This window comes from Bombina bombina, chromosome 7 (assembly GCF_027579735.1).
Source record: "Bombina bombina isolate aBomBom1 chromosome 7, aBomBom1.pri, whole genome shotgun sequence".
NCBI lineage: Eukaryota > Metazoa > Chordata > Amphibia > Anura > Bombinatoridae > Bombina > Bombina bombina.
In genome coordinates this window covers 117,111,004-117,134,552 of record NC_069505.1, presented here as the reverse complement: position 1 = coordinate 117,134,552, position 23,549 = coordinate 117,111,004, and the positions used below count along the sequence as shown (strand labels likewise).

General features: G+C 39.4%; 1 protein-coding gene across 1 annotated transcript in view; it reads left to right on the top strand.

Moving 5' to 3' along the window:
• The window catches only part of MICAL2 (microtubule associated monooxygenase, calponin and LIM domain containing 2), a 529,879-nt gene that overhangs the window by 304,835 nt on the left and 201,495 nt on the right, over positions 1 to 23,549 (top strand). The window contains exon 29 of the mRNA XM_053689298.1: positions 23,278 to 23,460. Coding sequence (XP_053545273.1) covers positions 23,278 to 23,460 — 183 coding nt within the window. The remainder of the gene's footprint in view (positions 1 to 23,277; positions 23,461 to 23,549) is intronic.

The window sequence follows — 23,549 nt, the reverse complement described above, 5'->3', positions numbered from 1 at the left end:
ACTTACGCAGATTTCTGGACATCGCTGGTTTGTGAGACTTACGGCACGTTAGCATCTGACGGCGACCTATATGGGATGGCTCGAGTTGCGAGCTGAAACTGCGGGCGACGCCGGTTCCCTCGCTTGCGCCGCAAACTGCGATCGATATCGGATCGCGCCCCCAGTGGGGTATAGAAGAGATAATGTAATAAAATGTTAATTTTCTATTGTTCTCTCCAAGTATTGGTCTTTGGTTTATGGACAGATATAAGATAAAGACACATGTATATGTACACAATGTGATAAAGTAATGAGATCTGATTATACCTACAAGCTCCACCCATTTTATTCGGTTGTGGCTTAAAAACACAAAATAAGCTATTTCATATACACAAATAAACCTTAAAAAGCAAATCTCATATATTTTATACTCTGCAGCTGGTATAAAAAGTAATTGGAAACACATTAAGGGAAAAACAATTTTATAGTATACTGTCCCTTTAACTTTTAAAATGTGTCAAGGAAATTAATACATGATTAAGAGCCTGTTTAGGCTTGAAACGTTGTAATTTCTACTCAGGACCCTATATGAAATAAAGGTCTTTTAAAGAAATTGGAGGCTGGAATATTCTTTATACTTGGATTGGCTGGGACCTGGCAAGTCCTTTATTCCGTGCCCCACTACAAGCAGAGAAGGTGTGCTGTTTTTCTAACCTTTTGGTGATCAAGGAAATTAATGTCCGTTTTTAATTTGATTCACATTTGTTTTTGATGATGCCTATAGCATAAAAATTATCTGTAAAATTGGTATCTATAAAGGGCCAGATTACGAGTTGAGCACTATTTAGCGCTTTCGCTAGAACGCTAATTGCGCTAGAAATAAACTTTTTGTGAGTGTCGGGTTTTGCTCGTATTACAAGTTAAAAGTAAAAAGATATGCTAACCCGACGCAAGCAAACAGCTTACTTCTAGCGGAATTAGAATGTTGCGTGTGCGATAACGTATACCCCATAGAAGTCAATAGAGCCAAAAAAGTGGGGAAAAAACCTAACACCCAACTTGTGTGCTAACCCGACATGAAGAGATCTCAATATTGAAGTCCTTTGCCTGCCTTTTTTTTTCTAAGACCTTGTATGTTTGAGCACTTATAACTTTTTTGTGCAATTTCTTTTTTCAATAATTATATTAGATGTTGTTATTATGAGTGTAACTGTACTTTGTAATGTATTTTTGATGTGTTATGTGAGACTTTTTTGTTTTGCAAAACAGTTAACCACAGCTCTAAATACACGCTAACTTGACGAACGTTAACTTGAATTGCGCTCAAACTATTGCGTTTATATTCAACTTATACCACCAGCGCAATTTAACCTGCGTGAAAACGATCATGAAAACCCGATATTGTTTGCGTACAAACATTTGCACTCCACTTGTAATCTGGCCCAAAATGTTTTAAAGCAAAATTATGACAATAGCATAGAAAGTGTGTGTCATATTAGAGAAATATGCATATACAGTTATGTATTTTATTTTTTCATATATTATTCATGTTTTTTTATTTTATGCTTTTAAAATAGAAAGTTTAAATTACAAACCTGTTTATTAAGCTTACATTTTATTGAGAAGTAAAATGGCTTTTATGGGTGTTTCGGTTGTAGCCAATCAACGTGTGCAGGATTTAAACTCAAATACTCCCTCTAGAGCAGTAATGACAAACCCTTTTCACTCCAGATACAAAATGTGTATTCAAATTTGTTTTCATGCTTGAGGAAGTGAGCAATCTGCCCCGAGGGTTGAGTTGTGCAAACATTTGCACTTCCTATTAGTTTTAACCCAGTTTAAACAGCTTTAGGTTTAAAAAAAATTTCAGTTGAAAACTTTTTTTTTTCTTTGTTTTTTTTTTTTTAAAGGGACATGATATGCAACTCTTAAAGCTCTGGAAAGTGATGCAGCATATCTGTAAAAAGCTGACTGGAAAAAAAACACCTCAGTATCTTTATGTAAATAAGGAAGATATTTTACCTCAAAATTTCTTCAGTAGCCACATCACATTGTAAAGGGACTTTCAGCAGCTAGTCAGGATGCTAGTCCCAGGACTTTCAAAGAAGAGTGCATCTGGTATGTGCACTTAGGAGTGTTATATTATTATTATTATTATTCTTTATTTATAAAGCGCCAACAGATTCTGCAGCGCTGTTCATGGGTAAGAAAGATAAAAGTACAGTACGATATGAGACACCAGTCAAACAAATACAGGGGGAATTGGGGGCCCTGTTCCTGTGGGAACTTACAATCTAGATGGGTAGGAGGGTGAGAAACAGGAGGTGGGGACTGCAAAGGTGGGAATGATGTTAGTGTGGAGTTAGATGAGGGCAACTATTAGGCAAGTGGAATTCATTAGTAATTGATTTGGTGATAGGCTTCCCTGAACAAGAAGGTCTTTAGGGAGCGTTTAAAGGAGGAGAGGTTGGGGGAAAGTATGACAGCTCGAGGAAGTGCGTTCCAGAGGGTTGATGCCGCACAAGATAAGTCCTGTAGTCTAGCATGGGAGGAGGTGATGGTAGAAGATGCAAGGAGTAAATCAATGTTGGATCTTAGGGGACGGGCTGGAGTATATTTGTTGATGAGTGAGTACAGGTGGGGGGGCTGCGTTGGTAAGGACTTTGAAGGTTAGAGTGAGAATTTTGAATTTGATTCTGCTGGGAATGGGGAGCCAGTGAAGGGACTCACAGAGGGGTGCAGCAGATACAGAGCATCGGGAAAGGTGGATTAGCCTAGCAGAGGCATTTAGGATGGATTGAAGCGGGGAGAGGCAGGAGAGAGGAAGGCCAGTTAGTAGTTTTATTACAGTAGTCAAGCGGGGAAATTACTTGGGAATGGATCAGCGGTTTAGTAGTTTCAGCACTCAGAAAAGGACAAATTTTGGAGATATTGCGTAGGTGGTTGCGACATGATGAAGAGAGCAATTGGATGTGGGGTATGAAGGACAGATTGGAGTCAAGTGTAACTCCTAGGCAGCGGACTTGGGGTGATGTGGGGATAGTGCTGTCGCCAACAGTGATAGTAAAGTTAGAAACTGGAGTAGAACTAGATCGGGTTGTTCATGTTGAATTTTAGGTGGTGAGAGGCCATCCAGGAAGAAATGCCAGATAAGCAGACACTGATGTGGGAAAGGACAGAAGGAGAGAAATCAGGGGTGGATAGGTAGATCTGAGTATCATCAGCATAGAGATGATAGTTGAAGCCATAGCCACTGATAAGTTTACCCAGTAAGGAAGTATATCTCAATTTTTGTTTTTTACTACACCCATGTTATTCCCCTCCTCGTTATAAGGAAGCTTACTATTAAATCTTGTGAGATTTCTCATGAGATCACAGTAAAGTGTAACCTCAGTACTGATGAAGCTGATTCGCTGCGGATTTTTATTTTATTTTTGCAACATGCAGCTGACAGTAGCTGAAGGATAACTGTTCATAGAGCACTTACTCCGATGAGCTGACATTTTTTGAGGTAAAATATCTTACTTTTTTTACATAGAGATGTTCAGGTGATATTTTCTTCTCAGCTTTTCACAGTTATGCTGCAACACTTTTAAGTAATTTAGCATTTGGGTATTATAATATCCCTTTAAACACCCAAATAATAAAAATATATAATCACGGTATCAGGAAAGAAGGTGTCAAGCTTCTCAATACACTGTACCTGTGTTACAGTTAAATCTCATATGAATAAATAAATAAATAGTTTGAGAAGCGCTAAATAAGCTTAAGACACAATTTATATGACACAATTTATTTAAACACTATGTGCTATCTGATAAAATACATCAAATCAAACCTTATTTTGATCTAAAATATAAAAAAACAGAAATCAATTACTACACTATGTTTAAAATGAATTAATTAGATAAAATCCATATTCAGAGTGTGCACTCCACATTAAAACACATAAAATGCTTCAGATAATAGACACAATGATATAGTAGTATAATACTCTCTCTTCACACAACACAATCACTTATATTCCCCTTAGCGATCACGTGTCCTATATTGGCCAACATATGGATTTTATCTAATTAATTCATTTTAAATATAGTGTAATAATTGATTTCTGTTTTTTTATATTTTCGATCAAAATAAGGTTTGATGTATTTTATCAGATAGCACATAGTGTTTAAATAAATTGTGTTTAAATAAATTGTGTCTTAAGCTTATTTAGCGCTTCTCAAACTATTTATTTAAACACCCAAATAATGCTCTATCGTGAACTGGTCAACCTGTTAATTTTTTAAGTGTTATTTAGGGACTAATTAAACTTTCACAATTAAGTTAGAGCATGCAATAAAAAAAAGAACAATATTTAGGTATCCTTTGGTGAAGTATAAGCCTGAGGAGACTCAGAAACATGGACGTGACTTTAGCACTCTATGGCAGAAGTGTTTGCAACAATGTATAACATTACTACAAACATTTTTGCAAACTGTGCTACCATAGAGTCACACCTACCCACCCAGGTTTTCTCATCAATAAAGGATACCAAAACAACAAAGCAAATTGGATAATAAACATAAATTAGAGCATTTTTTTAAATAACTTTCAAAATCTAAACAAAATGAAAGTTTTATTTTGACTTTACTGCCTTTTTTAAAGGGAAGTCATAAGGTTTTAATACCTCCCAAATGTCTCTGTAACCAACTCAAGAAGAGAAAAGACTTGGTGCAAACAGAAGTGTACCATGGGAGGAGATACAGAAGCGGTGTTACAATATATAAAATGTGTTAATTTAAAGGGACACTAAAGTCAAAATAAAGTTTTATGATTATTCAGAAAAGCAGCAGTTTTAAGAAACTTTCCAATTTATTTCCCTTATCAAATTTTTCACATTCTTTTTATATTCACACTTTCTGGGGAATAAGATCCTACTGAGCATGTGCACAAACTCAGAGTATACCTATACTAGTCTGTGATTGGCTTATCTCTGTCACATGATACAGGGGGCCGGCAAATGGGAGAAAAAATTAATTTCTCAGGAAAAAAATGTACTGCTTATTTGAAATTCAGAGTAGGTGTTAAATCATTGTCTTTTTATTAAGCACGTTAATTATGCAATTCTACTGCATTAATTGGTCCTTTAACCAACAATCCCTATATACTACATTACTTACTACCATCCTGACGAGGTTGCTTAGAGTTCTCGGGATGCACCATATACTCTGTAGACATTAATGATGAGGAAAATGCCGATGTACGCCTATACTTTCCCATCTGATATGCAACCTTAGTGTATCATACACATTATTATTATTATAAGGTATTTGTAGAACACTTAGTATGCTACGGAATGTTGTGGTACTACACAAAAATATATAATAATAATGAAAATTATAATGAACTTCAAAATAGTAAATCAATTAAAGGAAAGGAAAAAGGACAGTTGATGGTTGGAGAATGTCATTTTCATGCCATTTTGGGACCTTTCCACTGTTTCTAGAAATGTTGAGTCTGTCTTTGCTTATTGAGCACAACCCCATTCTGATCACTTGCTTTTCTTTTAACAAATAATGTTTATCAAATAGTCTTTTTAAATTAATTAATATAAAAATTATAATAAATATACAAAAGATGAAAGAATTAAAGACATATTACAATAGCTTACGTTTAAAAAGAAAAATAAAGAAAGATTCAAACTTCCATACATTATTATCGATCTGGTGGTGACAATCTTACTTCTTTCTTGATATATAACTCTTTTATAATAATAATTATTAGTATACCTAACCTGAGAACCCATCAGAATTTTAATTTATCTTTGATCTGGTCAAAAACTACCAAAAATATAACACAGGTTACTTTAATAACTGATTCCATATTAACCTTATATCTTCAAATAAATGTCTATTTTCCGTTTTCAGGAAGTAATATTCTTCACATCTTTATCAAAAGGTCTTTTTAATAAAAATAAGAATTTGCAAAGGAAATAGCTTCACAAATGTATTGAAATTGGTATCCAAAATATTTGAAGGAGTAACAAAATGAAAGGAAATTGGTAGCATAAACCAGAGGGTTTTTGGGTCGCTGAAGGCTAAGATATTTATTACAAGAACAATAGGAAGTGGGGGGAAAACATCCAGTGATTTTCTTTCCATTCTCAATATTTGATTCTTGTTATCTGGTATTTGCTATTATTTGTGCATTGTACCAAAACAACATGCTATATAGGTAAACAAACCACACAAATTGCTCCATATGTTCCTGTTTCTGTCTTGCCCTTGCTGTCTGTCATTCTCTATTCTTGATTTATTATATAAAGTGAGGTCTATTAAAGAAGCATGAAAAGCTATTTAATGTAAATAAATGAATTATAATTTCTTTAAATGATAAATTCCTGTGCTAAATAAAGTAACTTTTAATTTTAGTGCAGGAAAGGCTTTCTCAACCAATGAGCACTAAAACAGCAGTATACGTTGTCTACAAACATATTTTCTGCTAATTACAATATACTTTTTCTCTATACTCAATTAATTATGTTGCTCTATAAAATAGATGCTGCCTTGCTTTTTACTACTATTTGCAATTATTTTTATTGGCTATTGATATGGTATTTGAGTTACTGTATACCACAGTATAAGGTAAAAAGATTATATTCTGTTAAATGGCAATCCACTAAATCCTATACCTGTTGCACTCTATTTGTGTGCCGAAGTGTATATAGTGTCTATAGAGTGTAATCATCTTGTTTTAGGACGTTGTCCTGGGATACAAACACTTTTAATCCCATATAATGAGGTCTATCTATAGCTGAGCTTAAACTGAATCTGTAAAAAAAATTAAAGGGATATAAAACCCCAAATGTACCCAATTTACTTCTACTATTTAATTTGCTTCCTTCTCTTGTTATCCTTTGCTGAAAGGTTTATCTAGGTAAGTTCAGGAGCAGCAGAGAACCTAGGTTCTCGCTGCTGATTGGTGGCTGCATATTTATGCCTATTTTCATTGGCTCACCCATGTGTTCAGTCAGAAACCAGTAGTGCATTGCTGCTACTTCAACAAATGATACTAAAAGAATGAAGCCAATCTAATAATAGAAGAAAACTGGAAAGCTGTTTAAAATTGTATGTGCTACCTAAATCATGAAAGACATTTTTGGGGTTTCATGTCCCTTTAAGTCATGCTTTCATGATTCAGATTAAGAATGCAATTGTAAAAAAGATCTTTATAATAAACTTCCATTATCCAAATGTGCACATTCTTTTTGTGCCAGTTTTCCAAGGCTCCTGTTCCTACTGAGAATGTGCACAAAAGCACAGAATATATACGTATGTATGCATTTTGTGATTGGCTGATGGCTGTTACATGATAGAGGGGGAAAGAAAATTGTATTAACTTTAAAATTTGCCAGAATATTCTACTACTCATTTGAAATTCAGAGTACTATTGTCTTTATATTGTGTTTTTGACAATTATTCATTTCTGCTGTATTTAGTGGTCTATTTAAAGGGACATGAAGCAATTTTAGCAAAACTTTCCAATTTACTTCTATTATCAAATTTGCTTTGTTTTCATGTTATTCTTTGTTGAAGATATATCTATGTAGGTAGCATGCACATGCCTGAAGCACATGACAGGAAGTAGCGCTGCCATCTAGTGCTCAGGCTAATGTTGAAGAACTGCTGCCATATAGTTCTGCAGAGACGTGCACACTCCTGAACTTACCTTCCTGCTTTTCAACAAAGGATAACATGAAACAAAGCAAATTTGATAACAGAAGTAGATTGGAAAGTTGTTTAAAACTGTATGTTCTATATTAATCATAAAAGAAAAAATTGGAGTTTATGTCCCTTTAATTACAATCATACACAAATTTTAATAGATAAATGCACTTGTTCATGTGTTCTATCACTCTGGGAGGATTGGATACAAAGCACAAGCTGGCTGCTCTTTATACTGTATCTGTATAGCCAATACACAAGCCATGCACTCTGTATAAAGCTATAAAATGAAGGTAAGTTATTAATGTAATCACACAACAAAATGCTTTGTGACTTTTTATTCCTTTAATATATGTCTGATTATTTGTCTAGGTTAAGATCACAATGCTCCTTATGTTGTTTTTTGTATTTTCATTTGTTTGAAATCCATATTAGTTTGTTGGAGGATGTGATTGGATTTCTGTCATGGACAATGACCTAGATTAAGTAAAACTCATGACTGGGGCTAGATTAATCTTGTCAGATACAAGTTCACATTAAAAAATGGAAATGAATAAATATGAGAAGCTTAACCTTGTAGGAACAGCTATTAGTGAGTTTTGGCCCAAAGAAACTTATAAATCTCACACCCAGTGGTGAATTTTAAATTGAATGTAGGGGATTGGGGGCAAATACTCTGCAGACCTCCATACACGGGGCAAGGAGGCTGGGGATTGAGTTGGAGGCCAGTGAGAGTGGGGTCAGTGGTGGGTGGAGTCAGTAGACAGTGCTGGGCATGCAGTGGGTAGAGTTTGGTAGCCCATGATGTGGCTAGGCAGTGTGATAGCACTCCTAGGCATCGGTATGGCACAATTTTCAACCTCCTCTGCCAACAAGAATTGGGATTCAGTATAAAAGACCAGGAGTGTGTTTGCCCCAACATAGACCGCCATTGTTTGCACTCTTCTTCATTTACATAATTCTCAGATTTCCTCCCAGAATGCATATTGAGGTATTACTTTAAATATTATTTAAAACTAGGCATAATATATATTTTTTAAAATAGTGCAATTGCCTATATTTATACAGTACATATACATTACAGTATACAATTTTCCTTGCACAGGATTGTTAACAAGTTGTTTTCTTTCGTAAGGTGGTGAGAGTCCACAATCCATTATGCCTAGGATACAATTCCTAGCCACTCAGAGGAGGCATAGATCTATGCAGTCCAAAAAGCCTTTTTACGCTAGTTTCTCAAAAGTAAAAAAAATGGGTTTCAGCTAAAGACCTCCTAGAGGAAGGTTTCTTCTGTCACATGTTACAAAGAACCCTGTGTGAAGGTTCATGCTTTCTTTCTTTGTATTTGGATTTAGAACTCATGGGTGTTATAGGTCCAGTTACGATTCTAGAATAAGGCCAATATTTTTATTCCAACCTCTTTTTAGTTTACAAGATCAATGGATCTTTGAGGCCAATCCTGGATAACTCTAAACAAATTTCTCAGGGTTCCTACTTTTAAAATGGAAATAATTTGAACTATCCTTCCCCTTATTCAACAAGGGCATTTTATGTCCACAATAGAGTTAAAGGATGCTTACCTTCATTTTCCTATCTACAAGGATCATTATCCTTTTCTTCATTTTGCCTTTTTAGGGCATTTTTAGTCTGTTGCTCTTCCATTTTGTCTGACTTCTGCTACCAGAATTTTTCTAGACTTCTGGAAATGCTCTTGTCTGTAATTCGAGTCCAAGGAATTTTGTTGGCTCCTTACCTGGGCATTATCTTGGTACAAGCTCCATCTTTTCCTTTAACAAACTTTTGTTGTTTTAGAGAGAGAGTGGTGTGTGCTCACATCACACCACGCTCTTAGGGGGCGCTTCCTCAGTTCCAAATGTGTATGTGATGTAAGTGGTACTTAAAAAATGAATAATCATGCAATGGTATAAGCTATACACTATAGCAAATGATAGTGTCAACAGATATAAAACTATAGTAAAATCCTAAGTACCATAAATGAAATAAAATAAAAACAATAATGATAACAACAATGATAATAACAATAGTAATAATAAAAAATATACAAAAATAAAATCAAAAGAAAAATGTAAATGTCTATAAATCCAGGGTGATAAAAAATTCCGGACGTTGAGGCAGAACTCTGTCAAAGGATGGCTATCCTGTTGTTAAGAATCTAAAAGAGAGTAAAAAACAGAGGTGCCACCACGGCCTAATATCGCCAATACAGATAAAAATAGCAGCACAAGAGAATGTGAACACTCACAAACATAAAGCACCCAACTGGTGCTAATGGAGCGGGCTGAAACTTCACAGTGGTCCAGCACACTGTATTCTTGGCGCAGAGACAGTCAAATATCCTCTGAAAATCCAGTATTCATGTGCCTATGGGTGTAAGAGAAAGCAAACCAACATGGCCCAATATCATCTGGACAAGGAGAAAATAAACCCAAATGCTTGCACTTACAAGATGGTAGGCACCTGTAGGTGCAATCTCAGCAAACTGGAACCAAATCGTCGCCCAGTAGACTAATGCAAAGACAATCCTCAGCAGGGACCAGGAACAGTAAAGTAATTATCACAGGAGGTGATAAACCACACAGTAGCAAGTGTATAAAAATATAAAAAATCTTTATTAACACAGCGACGCATTTCTCAGCCTACTCAGGGCTGTTTCATCAGGCAGGCAAAAGACTTTAACATACAGATACATTCATATACATGTCTAAATATGTATGTATATATTTATGTATATATGTGTTTACATATGTATTTAGGTATTTATATGTGTATTTATGTATTTACAGACATATATACACACATATAAACACACAAAAACATATTTATACATATATAGACATATATAGAAGTGCATTGGAGCCCTTTGCAGTTAAATGGATAGTGAACCTAATTTTGTTTTCTCTTACATGGTGTATCCAGTCCACGGATTCATACTTACTTGTGGGATATTCTCAATCCCTACAGGAAGTGGCAAAGAGAGCACACAGCAGAGCTGTCCATATAGCTCCCCTCAGGCTCCGCCCCCCAGTCATTCTCTTTGCCGCTCTAACAAGTAGCATCTCCACGGGAGGGTAAAGTGAATGTGGTTTTAGATTTGTAGTTTTTATTTCTTCAATCAAGAGTTTGTTATTTTAAAATAGTGCCGGTTTGTACTATTTACTCTGAGGCAGAAAGTGATGAAGATTTCTGCTGAGAGGAAAAAGATTTTAGCATGTTGTAACTAAAATCCATTGCTGTTCCCACGCAGGACTGTTGAGTACCGGAGAACTTCAGTTGGGGGGAACAGTTTGCAGGCTTAACTGCTTAAGGTATGCTCAGTCACTTTTTTTCTAACAAGACTTGGTAATGCTAGAAGACTGACAGAAATCCCCATGCGGGAAGGTTAGCCATATTCTGAGACTTAGTATAGAGGATAGCTTAGTAAAAGGGCTTAAATCACTGGTGGACACTGTTTTGGGGAAAATCGATTATTTTATTGCTATAATCTGATGTTGGCACAAGTGTTTATTACGTTTGGAACACTTTTTGGGGTTATTATACGCCTGGCATATTTTTAGACACCTAATTTGGCTTAGGAAGGCCCCACAACTCCGGAGTGAAGAGGGAGGGGGCCTAATTTTCGCGCCTCAGTTGCGCAGTTCTTTTGCAAGACAGCTTCATGCAGCTTCACGTGTAGAGTCCAGAGATTGCAGGAGGACTCCAGGGAGGCTTATTTTCGTCCAAAACTAATCCCCAAGGAAGGTAGGGCCACAGCAGAGACTGTGGCTTGGTGCTGTAGTGTGTTAAACCGGTGGCCTGCTTCAAATTGCTCCCTTTTGGGCAATAAGGGGTTAATTGTCTTGAAAAGCATTAGGATCATATGGGGAAAATTTCATAAAAGATTGGATTTTTTTTGTGATTTGGTAAAAAAGTGTGCGCTTTTTATTATTTAAAGGCACAGTACCGTTTTTTCAAAAAGTATATTTTACTGTATTTGAGTGCTGTCTAAGTCTGTCTAACATGTCTGAGCCTACAGATAGACCCTGTTCTATGTGTTTAAAAGCCATGGCGGTACCCCCATTGCATTTGTGTTTAAAGTGTGCTAAGGTATCTAAAATTTTAATGACCATGCAGTGACGCTTAAAAATGTAGCCCAAGATGATTCTTTGACGGAAGGTAATGAGGATAGTCCTCCTTCCTCTCCCCATGTGTCGACATCAGTTATGCCCGCGCAAGCGTTGCCTAGTACCTCTAACGCATTGGCCCCTATTACATTACAACAATTAGCAGCAGTCATGGATAATTCCCTTGCGGCCTTTCTATCCAAACTGCCAGTTTTTCCAAAGATGCGTGATAGCTCAGATTTAAGAACAGAGGATGAGCATTCAGAAGCTTTGGATGATTTATCTGTTGTACCCTCACAACACTCTGGAGTGGCAGTGAGGGATGGTCTGTCCGAGGGAGAAATTTCTGACGCAGGAAAAATTTCTCAGCGGGCAGAGTCAGATTCCTTAGCATTTAAATTTAAGTTGGAACACCTCCGCGTCCTGCTTAAGGAGGTTTTAGCTACGCTGGATGATTGTGACCCCATGGTGGTCCCAGAAAAATTGTGTAAAATGGACAAGTTTTTAGAGGTTCCTGTATACACTGATGCGTTTCCGATCCCGAACAGGGTGGCAGATATTGTGACTAGGGAGTGGGAGAGACCAGGTGTTCCTTTTGTTCCCCCCCCTATCTTTAAGAAAATGTTCCCCATAAATGACCCCAGGCGGGACGCGTGGCAGACGGTCCCTAAGGTAGAGGGAGCAGTTTCAACACTTGCTAAGCGTACAACTATACCAATAGAAGACAGTTGTGCTTTTAAAGATCCTATGGATAAAAAATTGGAAGGTTTGTTGAAGAAATTGTTTGTTCAGCAAGGTTTCCTTCTTCAGCCAATTGCCTGCATTATTCCTGTAACTACTGCAGCGGCTTTTTGGTTTGAGGCGCTGGAGGAGTCGCTCCAGAGGGAGACTTCATATGACGAAGTCATGGATAGAATTCATGCTCTAAAGCTGGCTAATTCTTTTATCACTGATGCCGCTTTCCAATTAGCTAAGTTAGCAGTGAAAAATTCGGGTTTTGCCATTATGGCGAGAAGAGCGCTTTGGCTTAAATCATGGTCGGCTGACGTGTCGTCCAAAACAAAGTTACTAAACATTCCTTTCAAGGGAAAGACCCTTTTTGGTCCCGAGTTGAAAGAAATTATAGCGGATATCACTAGGGGGAAGGGCCATGCCCTCCCGCAGGATAGACAGTTTAAGGCCAAAAACAAGGCTAATTTTCGCTCCTTTCGCAACTTCAGGAGCGGACCTGCTGCAACCTGTGCTGCAGCAAAGCAAGATAATGCTTCCCAGCCTAAAGCAACCTGGAAACCCTTGCAGGGCTGGAATAAGGGTAAACAGGCCAAGAAGCCTGTGCCTGCTACTAAGACAGCATGAAGGGGTAGCCCCTGATCCGGGACCGGATCTAGTAGGGGGCAGACTTTCTCTCTTTGCTCAGGCTTGGGCAAGAGATGTTCCAGATCCATGGGCATTAGAAATTGTTGCTCAGGGGTATCTTCTAGAATTCAAGGACTCTCCCCCAAGGGGAAGGTTCCACATTTCTTGTTTGTCTTCAGACCAGACAAAGAAACAGGCTTTCTTACGCTGTGTAGAAGATCTTCTAAAGATGGGAGTGATACACCCAGTTCCAATTGCAGAACAAGGACTGGGTTTTTACTCAAACCTGTTTGTAGTTCCCAAAAAGGAATGAACTTTCAGGCCAATCCTGGATCTAAAAATTCTAAACAAATTCCTCAGAGTTCCATCTTTCAAAATGGAAACCATTCGGACAATCTTGCCGATGATCCAGGAAGGTCAATATATGACTACCGTGGATCTAAAGGATGCGTACCAACATATTCCGATCCACAAGGATCATCATCAGTTCCTAAGGTTCGCCTTTCTGGACATGCATTACCAGTTCATGGCCCTTCCTTTCGGGTTGGCCACCACTCCCAGAATTTTCACAAAGGTGCTAGGGTCTCTTCTAGCGGTACTAAGACCACGGGGCATTGCAGTAGCACCTTACCTAAACGACATCTTAATACAGGCGTCGTCTTTTCACAGAGCCAAGGCTCCTACGGACATTGTTCTGGCCTTTCTAAGGTCTCACGGGTGGAAGGTGAACGTAGAAAAGAGTTCTCTGTCCCCGCTCACAAGGGTTTCCTTCCTGGGAACACTAATAGACTCGGTAGAAATGAAAATATTTCTGACAGAAGTCAGGAAGTCAAAGCTTTTAACTACTTGCCGAGTTCTTCATTCCATTCCTCGGCCTCCTATGGCTCAGTGCATGGAGGTAATCGGATTAATGGTTGCGGCAATGGACGTTGTCCCTTTTGCCCGAATTCATCTAAGACCACTGCAGCTGTGCATGCTCAAACAGTGGAATGGGGATTATGCAGATTTGTCTCCTCAGATATAAATGGACCAGAAAACCAGAGACTCTCTTCTCTGCTGGTTGTCTCAGGATCACCTGTCTCAGGGAATGAGCTTCCGCAGACCGGAGTAGATCATTGTCACGACCGATGCCAGTCTGTTAGGCTGGGGTGCGGTCTGGGACTCCCTGAAAGCTCAGGGTCTATGGTCTCGGGAAGAATCTCTTCTTCCGATAAACATTTTGGAACTGAGAGCGATATTCAATACGCTCCAGGCATGGCCTCAACAAGCGGAGGCCAAATTCATCAGATTTCAGTCGGACAACATCACGACTGTAGCGTACATCAATCATCAGGGGGGAACAAAGAGTTCCCTAGCGATGAAGGAAGTAACGAAGATCATCAAATGGGCGGAGGATCACTCCTGCCATCTATCTGCAATTCACATCCCAGGAGTAGACAACTGGGAGGCAGATTTTCGGAGTCGTCAGACTTTCCATCCGGGGGAGTGGGAACTCCACCCGGAGGTTTTTGCTCAGCTGACCCAGCTATGGGGCATTCCAGAGTTGGATCTGATGGCGTCCCGTCAGAACACCAAACTTCCCCTTTACGGATCCAGGTCCAGGAATCCCAAGGCGGCATTGATAGATGCTTTAGTAGCACCTTGGTCATTCAGTCTAGCTTATGTCTTTCCACCGTTTCCTCTTCTCCCTCGGCTAGTAGCCAGAATCAAACAGGAGAAGGCTTCGTTAATCCTAATAGCTCCTGCGTGGCCACGCAGGACTTGGTATGCAGACCTAGTGGACATGTCATCGGTTCCACCATGGAAACTGCCATCGAGGCAGGATCTTCTAATATAAGGTCCATTCAAGCATCCAAATCTAGTTTCTCTGCAACTGACTGCTTGGAGATTGAACGCTTAATTCTAGCTAAGCGTGGGTTCTCTGAATCAGTTATAGATACTCTGATCCAGGCCAGAAAGCCTGTCACCAGGAAAATTTACCATAAGATATGGCGGAAATATCTTTGTTGGTGTGAATACAAGGGTTACTTGTGGAGTAAGATTAGGATTCCAAGGATATTGTCTTTTCTCCAAGAAGGATTGGAGAAAGGTTTGTCAGCTAGTTCTTTAAAGGGACAGATATCTGTTCTGTCTATCCTGTTACACAAGCGTCTGGCAGCTGTACCAGACGTTCAGGCGTTTGCACAGGCCCTAGATAGAATCAAGCCTGTCTACAGACCTGTGGCTCCTCCATGGAGTCTAAATTTAGTTCTTTCAGTTCTTCAATGGGTTCCGTTTGAACCTTTACATTCCATAGATATTAAGTTGTTATCTTGGAAAGTTATGTTTTTGGTAGCTATTTCTTCTGCTGGAAGAGTTTCTGAATTGTCTGCCTTGCAGTGTAATTCACCCTATCTGGTGTTCCATGCAGATAAGGTTGTTTTGCGTACCAAACCTGGTTTCCTTCCAAAAGTGGTTTCTAATAAGAATATTAACCAGGAAATCATTGTTCCTTCTCTGTGTCCTAATCCAGTTTCTAAGAAGGAACGACTGTTACACAATCTTGATGTGGTTCGTGCTTTAAAATTCTATTTAAATGCAACTAAAGATTTCAGACAAACATCATCCTTGTTTGTTGTCTATTCTGGTAAGAGGAGAGGTCAGAAAGCGACTGCTACCTCTCTTTCCTTTTGGCTGAAAAGCATCATCCGATTGTCTTATGAGACTGCTGGACAGCAGCCTCCTGAACGAATTACAGCTCATTCCACCAGAGTTGTGGCTTCCACATGGGCTTTCAAGAATGAGGCTTCTGTTGAACAGATTTGTAAGGCAGCGACTTGGTCTTCACTGCATACATTTGCCAAATTTTACAAATTCGATACTTTTGCTTCTTCGGAGGCTATTTTTGGGAGAAAGGTTTTGCAAGCAGTGGTGCCTTCCGTTTAGGTTACCTGACTTGTTCCCTCCCTTCATCCGTGTCCTAAAGCTTTGGTATTGGTATCCCACAAGTAAGGATGAATCCGTGGACTGGATACACCATGTAAGAGAAAACAGAATTTATGCTTACCTGATAAATTACTTTCTCTTACGGTGTATCCAGTCCACGGCCCGCCCTGGCAATTAAGTCAGGTTCAAATTTATTTTTATAAAACTACAGTCACCACTGCACCCTATGGTTTCTCCTTTTTCTCCTAACCGTCGGTCGAATGACTGGGGGGCGGAGCCTGAGGGGAGCTATATGGACAGCTCTGCTGTGTGCTCTCTTTGCCACTTCCTGTAGGGATTGAGAATATCCCACAAGTAAGGATGAATCCGTGGACTGGATACACCGTAAGAGAAAGTAATTTATCAGGTAAGCATAAATTCTGTTTCTTTCATGATTCAGATAGAGCATGCAATTTTAGGCAACTTACTAATTTACTCCTATTATCAAATTGTCTTCGTTCTCTTAGTATCTTTATTTGAAAAAGCAGAAATGTAAGCTTACGAGCTGGACTATTTTTGGTTCAGAACCCTGGATAGCGCTTGCTGATTGGTGGCTGAATTTAGCCACCAATCAGCAAGCGCTACCCAGGTTCTGAACCAAAGATGGGTCAGCTCGTAAGTTTAGATTTTTTCAAGAGATTTTAGATAAGGGTTTATCTGCAATCTTTTTAAAAGGTCAAATTTCAGCTCTCTGTGTTATTTCACAAAATGATTGATAAACTGAATATAAACCAACATAGGGGGTGCCTTTCAGATGAAATATATATATATATATATATATATATATATATAATCCAAAAATAATGGTCGCACTCTCAGGTCTTTTAGTGAAAAAAACGTAGTAAATTTTAATGAAACGTTTTCGGGGTAATCTACCCCATCATCAGCATAAACAAACAGTGCATCAAACAAACTTAAATAGAAGCATGTTGCTCATTAAACAAATCAAAAGTAAATCAGAAATACCTGTGTGTATAAATTTCTCAGTGTGGTGTCTCCAAACAGTGTGTGTGTGGACCGCTTACTTTGCGTTCCACTGTGAGGACCGGAAGTGTAAAGTGTAGTATTGTATCCGGTGTCCTCGATTTTATATTGTTATTATATACATGTAAAGATCCTGTGTTGCTTGTTCTAAGCTACTAAATATGTGATAATGTTTCAAACTCTGTGTCTTTCTTGACAGTGTATCACACTCTAAGTGTATTGTAGCATTTGCGTACATTTATTTAGCCAGTGCCTAATATATTACACCTAAGCTCTTATATACATATATACATTACTTCCTGTTATCTGGATTACATCTCCCTTATTCGCATGTTACTGCTGCCTGTTGCGATGATCTGCGTGACAGGTTCGGTAGAGCTTGCTGTCATATTGTAGTTGTCATGGTGACCATTTGTTGTGCCGGTTCTACTTAGGCGGATTGATCTATTGGTTTACCTGTCTCAGTTTACGTTATCCTATAGCCGGTACATATTGCCTTCATGCCTCACTGTTAGCCTGGTTTTCATACATCTATATACCTCTTTTGCCTGTCCTAAAGTGTGTTAGTTAAAGGCATATATAGGGGCTGAACAGTATGCTCTGGCTCTTATTGTATATAGTGTCTGTATATTATCTCGAGTATGGGACATGTATTTCTAGAGCTGGCTATGTGGATTATGTGGTAGGTCCCCACCACTGAACTTTGATAACAGAAAAATAAAAGCATCAAACCATATAGCATGGATAGAAAATACAAGAATCCAGAAATAACTAGTAAATAAACAAATAAATAAACAGCAGCCTCTTTGTTGCTGCTGCATTGCACACTTAACTTTAGTAATGTATAGTTGGTTTTTGATCTTGTTGTAAATTATACTGTATCTATCTCTATTATGTCTGTATACACTTTACATCTAATACACACATCTTAGCTCTCTTAATGTATAATAAAGAAAGCTATTGTTGCCTTATAAGTCCATTTAGTTGCTCCGTATCATGTTGCTTATATATTGATGTCCATCCTTAATGCAACCATTGGTTTCATCGTAGTTAGACAATCCTAGTGCAGTGTCCCTATTTCGTGATGTAGGCACAACCTGACCCTAGGGTGTATGGGGTATCATCCTTAGTTCCATGGTTGATGTCATCTCTTGTCATGGTTATATGCCCATGGTTCCTCGGCCTATGGCTTTTCTGATGTTCCTATCGGTTGTTCTCCGCACCTTGATGTTGTCACCTTAGATTGGTGTTAGTGGATAATCTCTATGTGATTGCCATGGATGTAAAAGAAGCTCAGTGTTTTAAGACTACATGAGAACTTGTTGGCTATAGGCATTAATATACCGAGTATTATTGCATTGGAGGAATCATTACCATGGCTCCCCCAACACCAGATAGTGCACCCTGCCCTGCGTGGTCTACCCCCCACGAGGCCTGACCCTCAGTGCATTGTCACCAATTACTCCAGGTGTATCTGCCATGGCCCAGTATGTATCTCAGCTTAAATGAGCGTTCTAAAATCTGGGGGTGAGTTTAACCCTCCTGGGGCCACCGTGCCCAATCTATAGATCCATTCAGCTTCTCTTCTAAGCAGGGCCTTGTTTCTGTCCCCACCCCTATCGAGGGGGGGGATGTGGTCAATCAGGATATATCTGATGGTGGACACCTGGTGCCCCATGTTGACACAGTGTCTGGCCACTGGTTGATCCGATCCTCCTTGTTCTAAGGCCAATCGTATTGCCCGTCTGTGGTTAGCCATCCTATCGCGGAGTGTTCCGCTCGTCTTGCCCACATAGAACCGGGCACATGGACAGAATAATAGGTAGACTACAAATGTTGTAGTACAGGATATTGAGTGCTTGATCTTAAATACTTTATTCGTATGAGGATGGTGGAAGGTTTTAGTTGTTATGAGTCCATTACATGTTGTGCACCCTAGGCATCTGTATGAGCCTTTGATGTTAATATGGGCAGTATCCATGTAGCTTGATTTAGGGTCTGTGCGTACCAAGCTGTCCTTGAGGTTACTTCCCCTCCGGTATGCTACCATTGGTGTCAGGTTGTGCGTGAAGGTCAATTTAGGGTCAGACTGTACTATTGGCCAGTGATCTCTTAATATGTTACCAGTTTGTGTGGTGTTTGGTGAAAACGTTGTTGCCATTATCAATTTATTCAGCTTCTCTGTCGGATTCCCCTTATATATCAGACTGTCCTGTGTATGTGGAAGGACTTCTCTTAGGGTACTATCCAGTATCTGTTGCTTGTATCCCCGCTGTAAGAATTTGTCCCGCATGAGCTGTAACTGTGAGACCCCTGTGGCTCTGTTTGAATTATTGCGCATTACTCTAGTCATCTGTGATTTGACTATCCCTTTTAGTAGGGCTGGGGGGTGACAGCTTGTTGCACTTAAAATGGAATTTTTATCAGTAGGCTTACTGTAGAGTGTGGTGCCTAGGGAGTTTCCATCTATGTAAATTGTGAGGTCGAGGAACTGTATCTCCTTATGGTGGTGCGTGATCTTAAATCTCACTGGTGTAGGGGTATTGTTCCATTTCATAAACCATTCTAGTAGCGCCTGTTGTCCGCCACGCCACACCATGAACACGTCATCGATGTATCTTGCGTAGTAGACAACCTGCGATGTGTCAGTGCTCCATAGGAATTGGTTCTCAAATTGAGACATATATATGTTGGCGTACGATGGGGCCATATTGGACCCCATCGCAGTGCCTGTGAGTTGCAAATAGAAAGTTGTCTCAAAGCGAAAATAGTTTCTAGTGAGGCAGTATTCCATTAGTGTCAACAAGTAGTCAATAGGCGGTCCCTCATATAGTGTACTGTCTATGAGGTGTTGTTTAGTAGCCAAGAGTCCTGTATCGTGTGGGATGATAGTGTAGAGACTGTTGACATCCAGGGTGACCAGGATGTCACCAGTCTCCACACGCACATCCCTCATCTTTCTAATAAGGTCGTTGGTGTCTGAAATGAATGATCTGACAGTCTTGACAATGGGTTGAAGAAATATGTCTATTACCTGTGCCACTGGCTGTGTGAGTGATTGTACCGCGGAGACTATGGGCCGCCCTGGTGGGTGGTGTAAGGTTTTGTGTATTTTTGGGGTGGTGTATAGTATTGGGATTCTTGGATGTGTTGTAGTGCAGTATTCAAAGAGTTGTTCCGTTAGGTATCCTTGTTCAAATCCTAATTTAAGGATACTATCCAGTTCTTGCTTGTATTTGACCGTAGGGTCACCTAGTAGCTTACTATAGGTGTTGTTGTCAGTCAATTGCATAAGTATGTCCTCTTTATAATCCTCATAATTCATTAGGACTATTGCCCCGCCTTTGTCCGCAGGGCGGATGACCAGAGCATGGTCATTTTGTAAAGTTTTGATAGCTGCTCTTTCTGTGTCTGTGAGGTTGTGTCTCCATTTATTGGACTTGATCTGTGTTTCCATATCCTGTGCTACTAGCCTCATAAAGGTCTTGGTGCTAGCACTACTGTTTGTTGGCTCAAATGTACTGGGCTTTTTGCACTTATGGATAGGATCAGTAAATTCTGGTCTAATTGGGGCGTTTTGAAAATATTCTTTAATTTTCATTGTACGGTTTAACTTATACAAGTCTAGTTTAAGGTCCATTTCATTGGTCGTGTGACTAGGTATGAATGATAGACCTTTATTCAGCATGGAACTCTCTGCTGCTGTGAGAGCATGCCTACTAAGATTGATGACTATGTCCTCTGTCTGTTGCGGCGCGTGGGTCTGTGTCTGCCCCTTAGCCCTCCTGATGTGTGGTCTATAATGCCTCCCCCTCCTCTGCGTGACCTCGTGGTAACCCCTAAAAAATGATGGTCTGGGGTGGATTGTCCCCTATGTGTGTATGGGGGGTGGTATGGGGGTTGCGTCTGGTATGTATTTGGTGATGTGGGTGTATGTCTTGTAATGCTAGTGTCTGTTTCAGATGAATCAGCACCGCTGGTGTCAACCGTTGTGAATTGTACTCTCCTAGGTCGGAAGGGTCTCCTGGCTCTACCTTCTGAGGAACTAGTTAACCACTTATAGACTCTACCATTACTGTAGTCTGCTTTCACTGACTCAAGTTTTCTATTTTTGAATACTGCTAATTCGGTTTTATATTTATCAACTTGTTGCTGTAATTTGGTGAGCCAGTTCTCTTGCTGATCTGCTGCAAGTGTTTCATTATGTATTAGTTCAAATGCCACTATCTCATTTTTAACCTTATTGAGTATTGTGGTGACTTCCTCTATTACTAGTAAGATAAGATCTAGGGAGCACTTATTTAATATATGACACCATTTCCTTCTAAATTCAGGATTATCACGGCCTATTGTGGGGATATTTTTTACCCTGAACCCCCTAGGGATATGATTCAACCTGTGATATTCTGAGAGATAGCTACCGTGTAGTGTTAGGTCTGTTTCTCGTTTTTTAAGTTTCAATAGGTTATGGTATATATTAACAGGGGTCTCACCAGTCGTTGCTCTGCTGATAGGGGCGAACAGGATTCTTGCCGCATCATCTGGGGTGTACGTGACTGTGCCGATCTGGGCCCCACGGGCTTGTGCTCCTGCATCCGGGTCGTGTTCAATGGTATTTGTCCCAGTGGGAGGAAGGGTCAAAGGAGTAAGGGGAACTGGTTCCATATCTGCACTTGCTGTAAACAATAACAATGTTCAGCGTGAATCCCAATATATTATAGTGTATGCACTGACAGCGAGGATCAAATGCCAACTCCAAAACTATAGTTCACCGAGTGAAAAAATCAGGCTGAGGGGGTCACTTGTATAAAAATATCAAAACCCATCAGTTACACAGTGTTACCCTCCAATGGTCATCCGCCTGGGTGCCAACATGTAATCAATAATCCAAAAATAATGGTCGCACTCTCAGGTCTTTTAGTGAAAAAAACGTAGTAAATTTTAATGAAACGTTTTCGGGGTAATCTACCCCATCATCAGCATAAACAAACAGTGCATCAAACAAACTTAAATAGAAGCATGTTGCTCATTATATTTTTCTGTTATCAAAGTTCAGTGGTGGGGACCTACCACATAATCCACATAGCCAGCTCTAGAAATACATGTCCCATACTCGAGATAATATACAGACACTATATACAATAAGAGCCAGAGCATACTGTTCAGCCCCTATATATGCCTTTAACTAACACACTTTAGGACAGGCAAAAGAGGTATATAGATGTATGAAAACCAGGCTAACAGTGAGGCATGAAGGCAATATGTACCGGCTATAGGATAACGTAAACTGAGACAGGTAAACCAATAGATCAATCCGCCTAAGTAGAACCGGCACAACAAATGGTCACCATGACAACTACAATATGACAGCAAGCTCTACCGAACCTGTCACGCAGATCATCGCAACAGGCAGCAGTAACATGCGAATAAGGGAGATGTAATCCAGATAACAGGAAGTAATGTATATATGTATATAAGAGCTTAGGTGTAATATATTAGGCACTGGCTAAATAAATGTACGCAAATGCTACAATACACTTAGAGTGTGATACACTGTCAAGAAAGACACAGAGTTTGAAACATTATCACATATTTAGTAGCTTAGAACAAGCAACACAGGATCTTTACATGTATATAATAACAATATAAATCTTTTATAAAATCGAGGACACCGGATACAATACTACACTTTACACTTCCGGTCCTCACAGTGGAACGCAAAGTAAGCGGTCCACACACACACTGTTTGGAGACACCACACTGAGAAATTTATACACACAGGTATTTCTGATTTACTTTTGATTTGTTTAATGAGCAACATGCTTCTATTTAAGTTTGTTTGATGCACTGTTTGTTTATGCTGATGATGGGGTAGATTACCCCGAAAACGTTTCATTAAAATTTACTACGTTTTTTTCACTAAAAGACCTGAGAGTGCGACCATTATTTTTGGATTATTGATTACATGTTGGCACCCAGGCGGATGACCATTGGAGGGTAACACTGTGTAACTGATGGGTTTTGATATTTTTATACAAGTGACCCCCTCAGCCTGATTTTTTCACTCGGTGAACTATAGTTTTGGAGTTGGCATTTGATCCTCGCTGTCAGTGCATACACTATAATATATTGGGATTCACGCTGAACATTGTTATTGTTTACAGCAAGTGCAGATATGGAACCAGTTCCCCTTACTCCTTTGACCCTTCCTCCCACTGGGACAAATACCATTGAACACGACCCGGATGCAGGAGCACAAGCCCGTGGGGCCCAGATCGGCACAGTCACGTACACCCCAGATGATGCGGCAAGAATCCTGTTCGCCCCTATCAGCAGAGCAACGACTGGTGAGACCCCTGTTAATATATACCATAACCTATTGAAACTTAAAAAACGAGAAACAGACCTAACACTACACGGTAGCTATCTCTCAGAA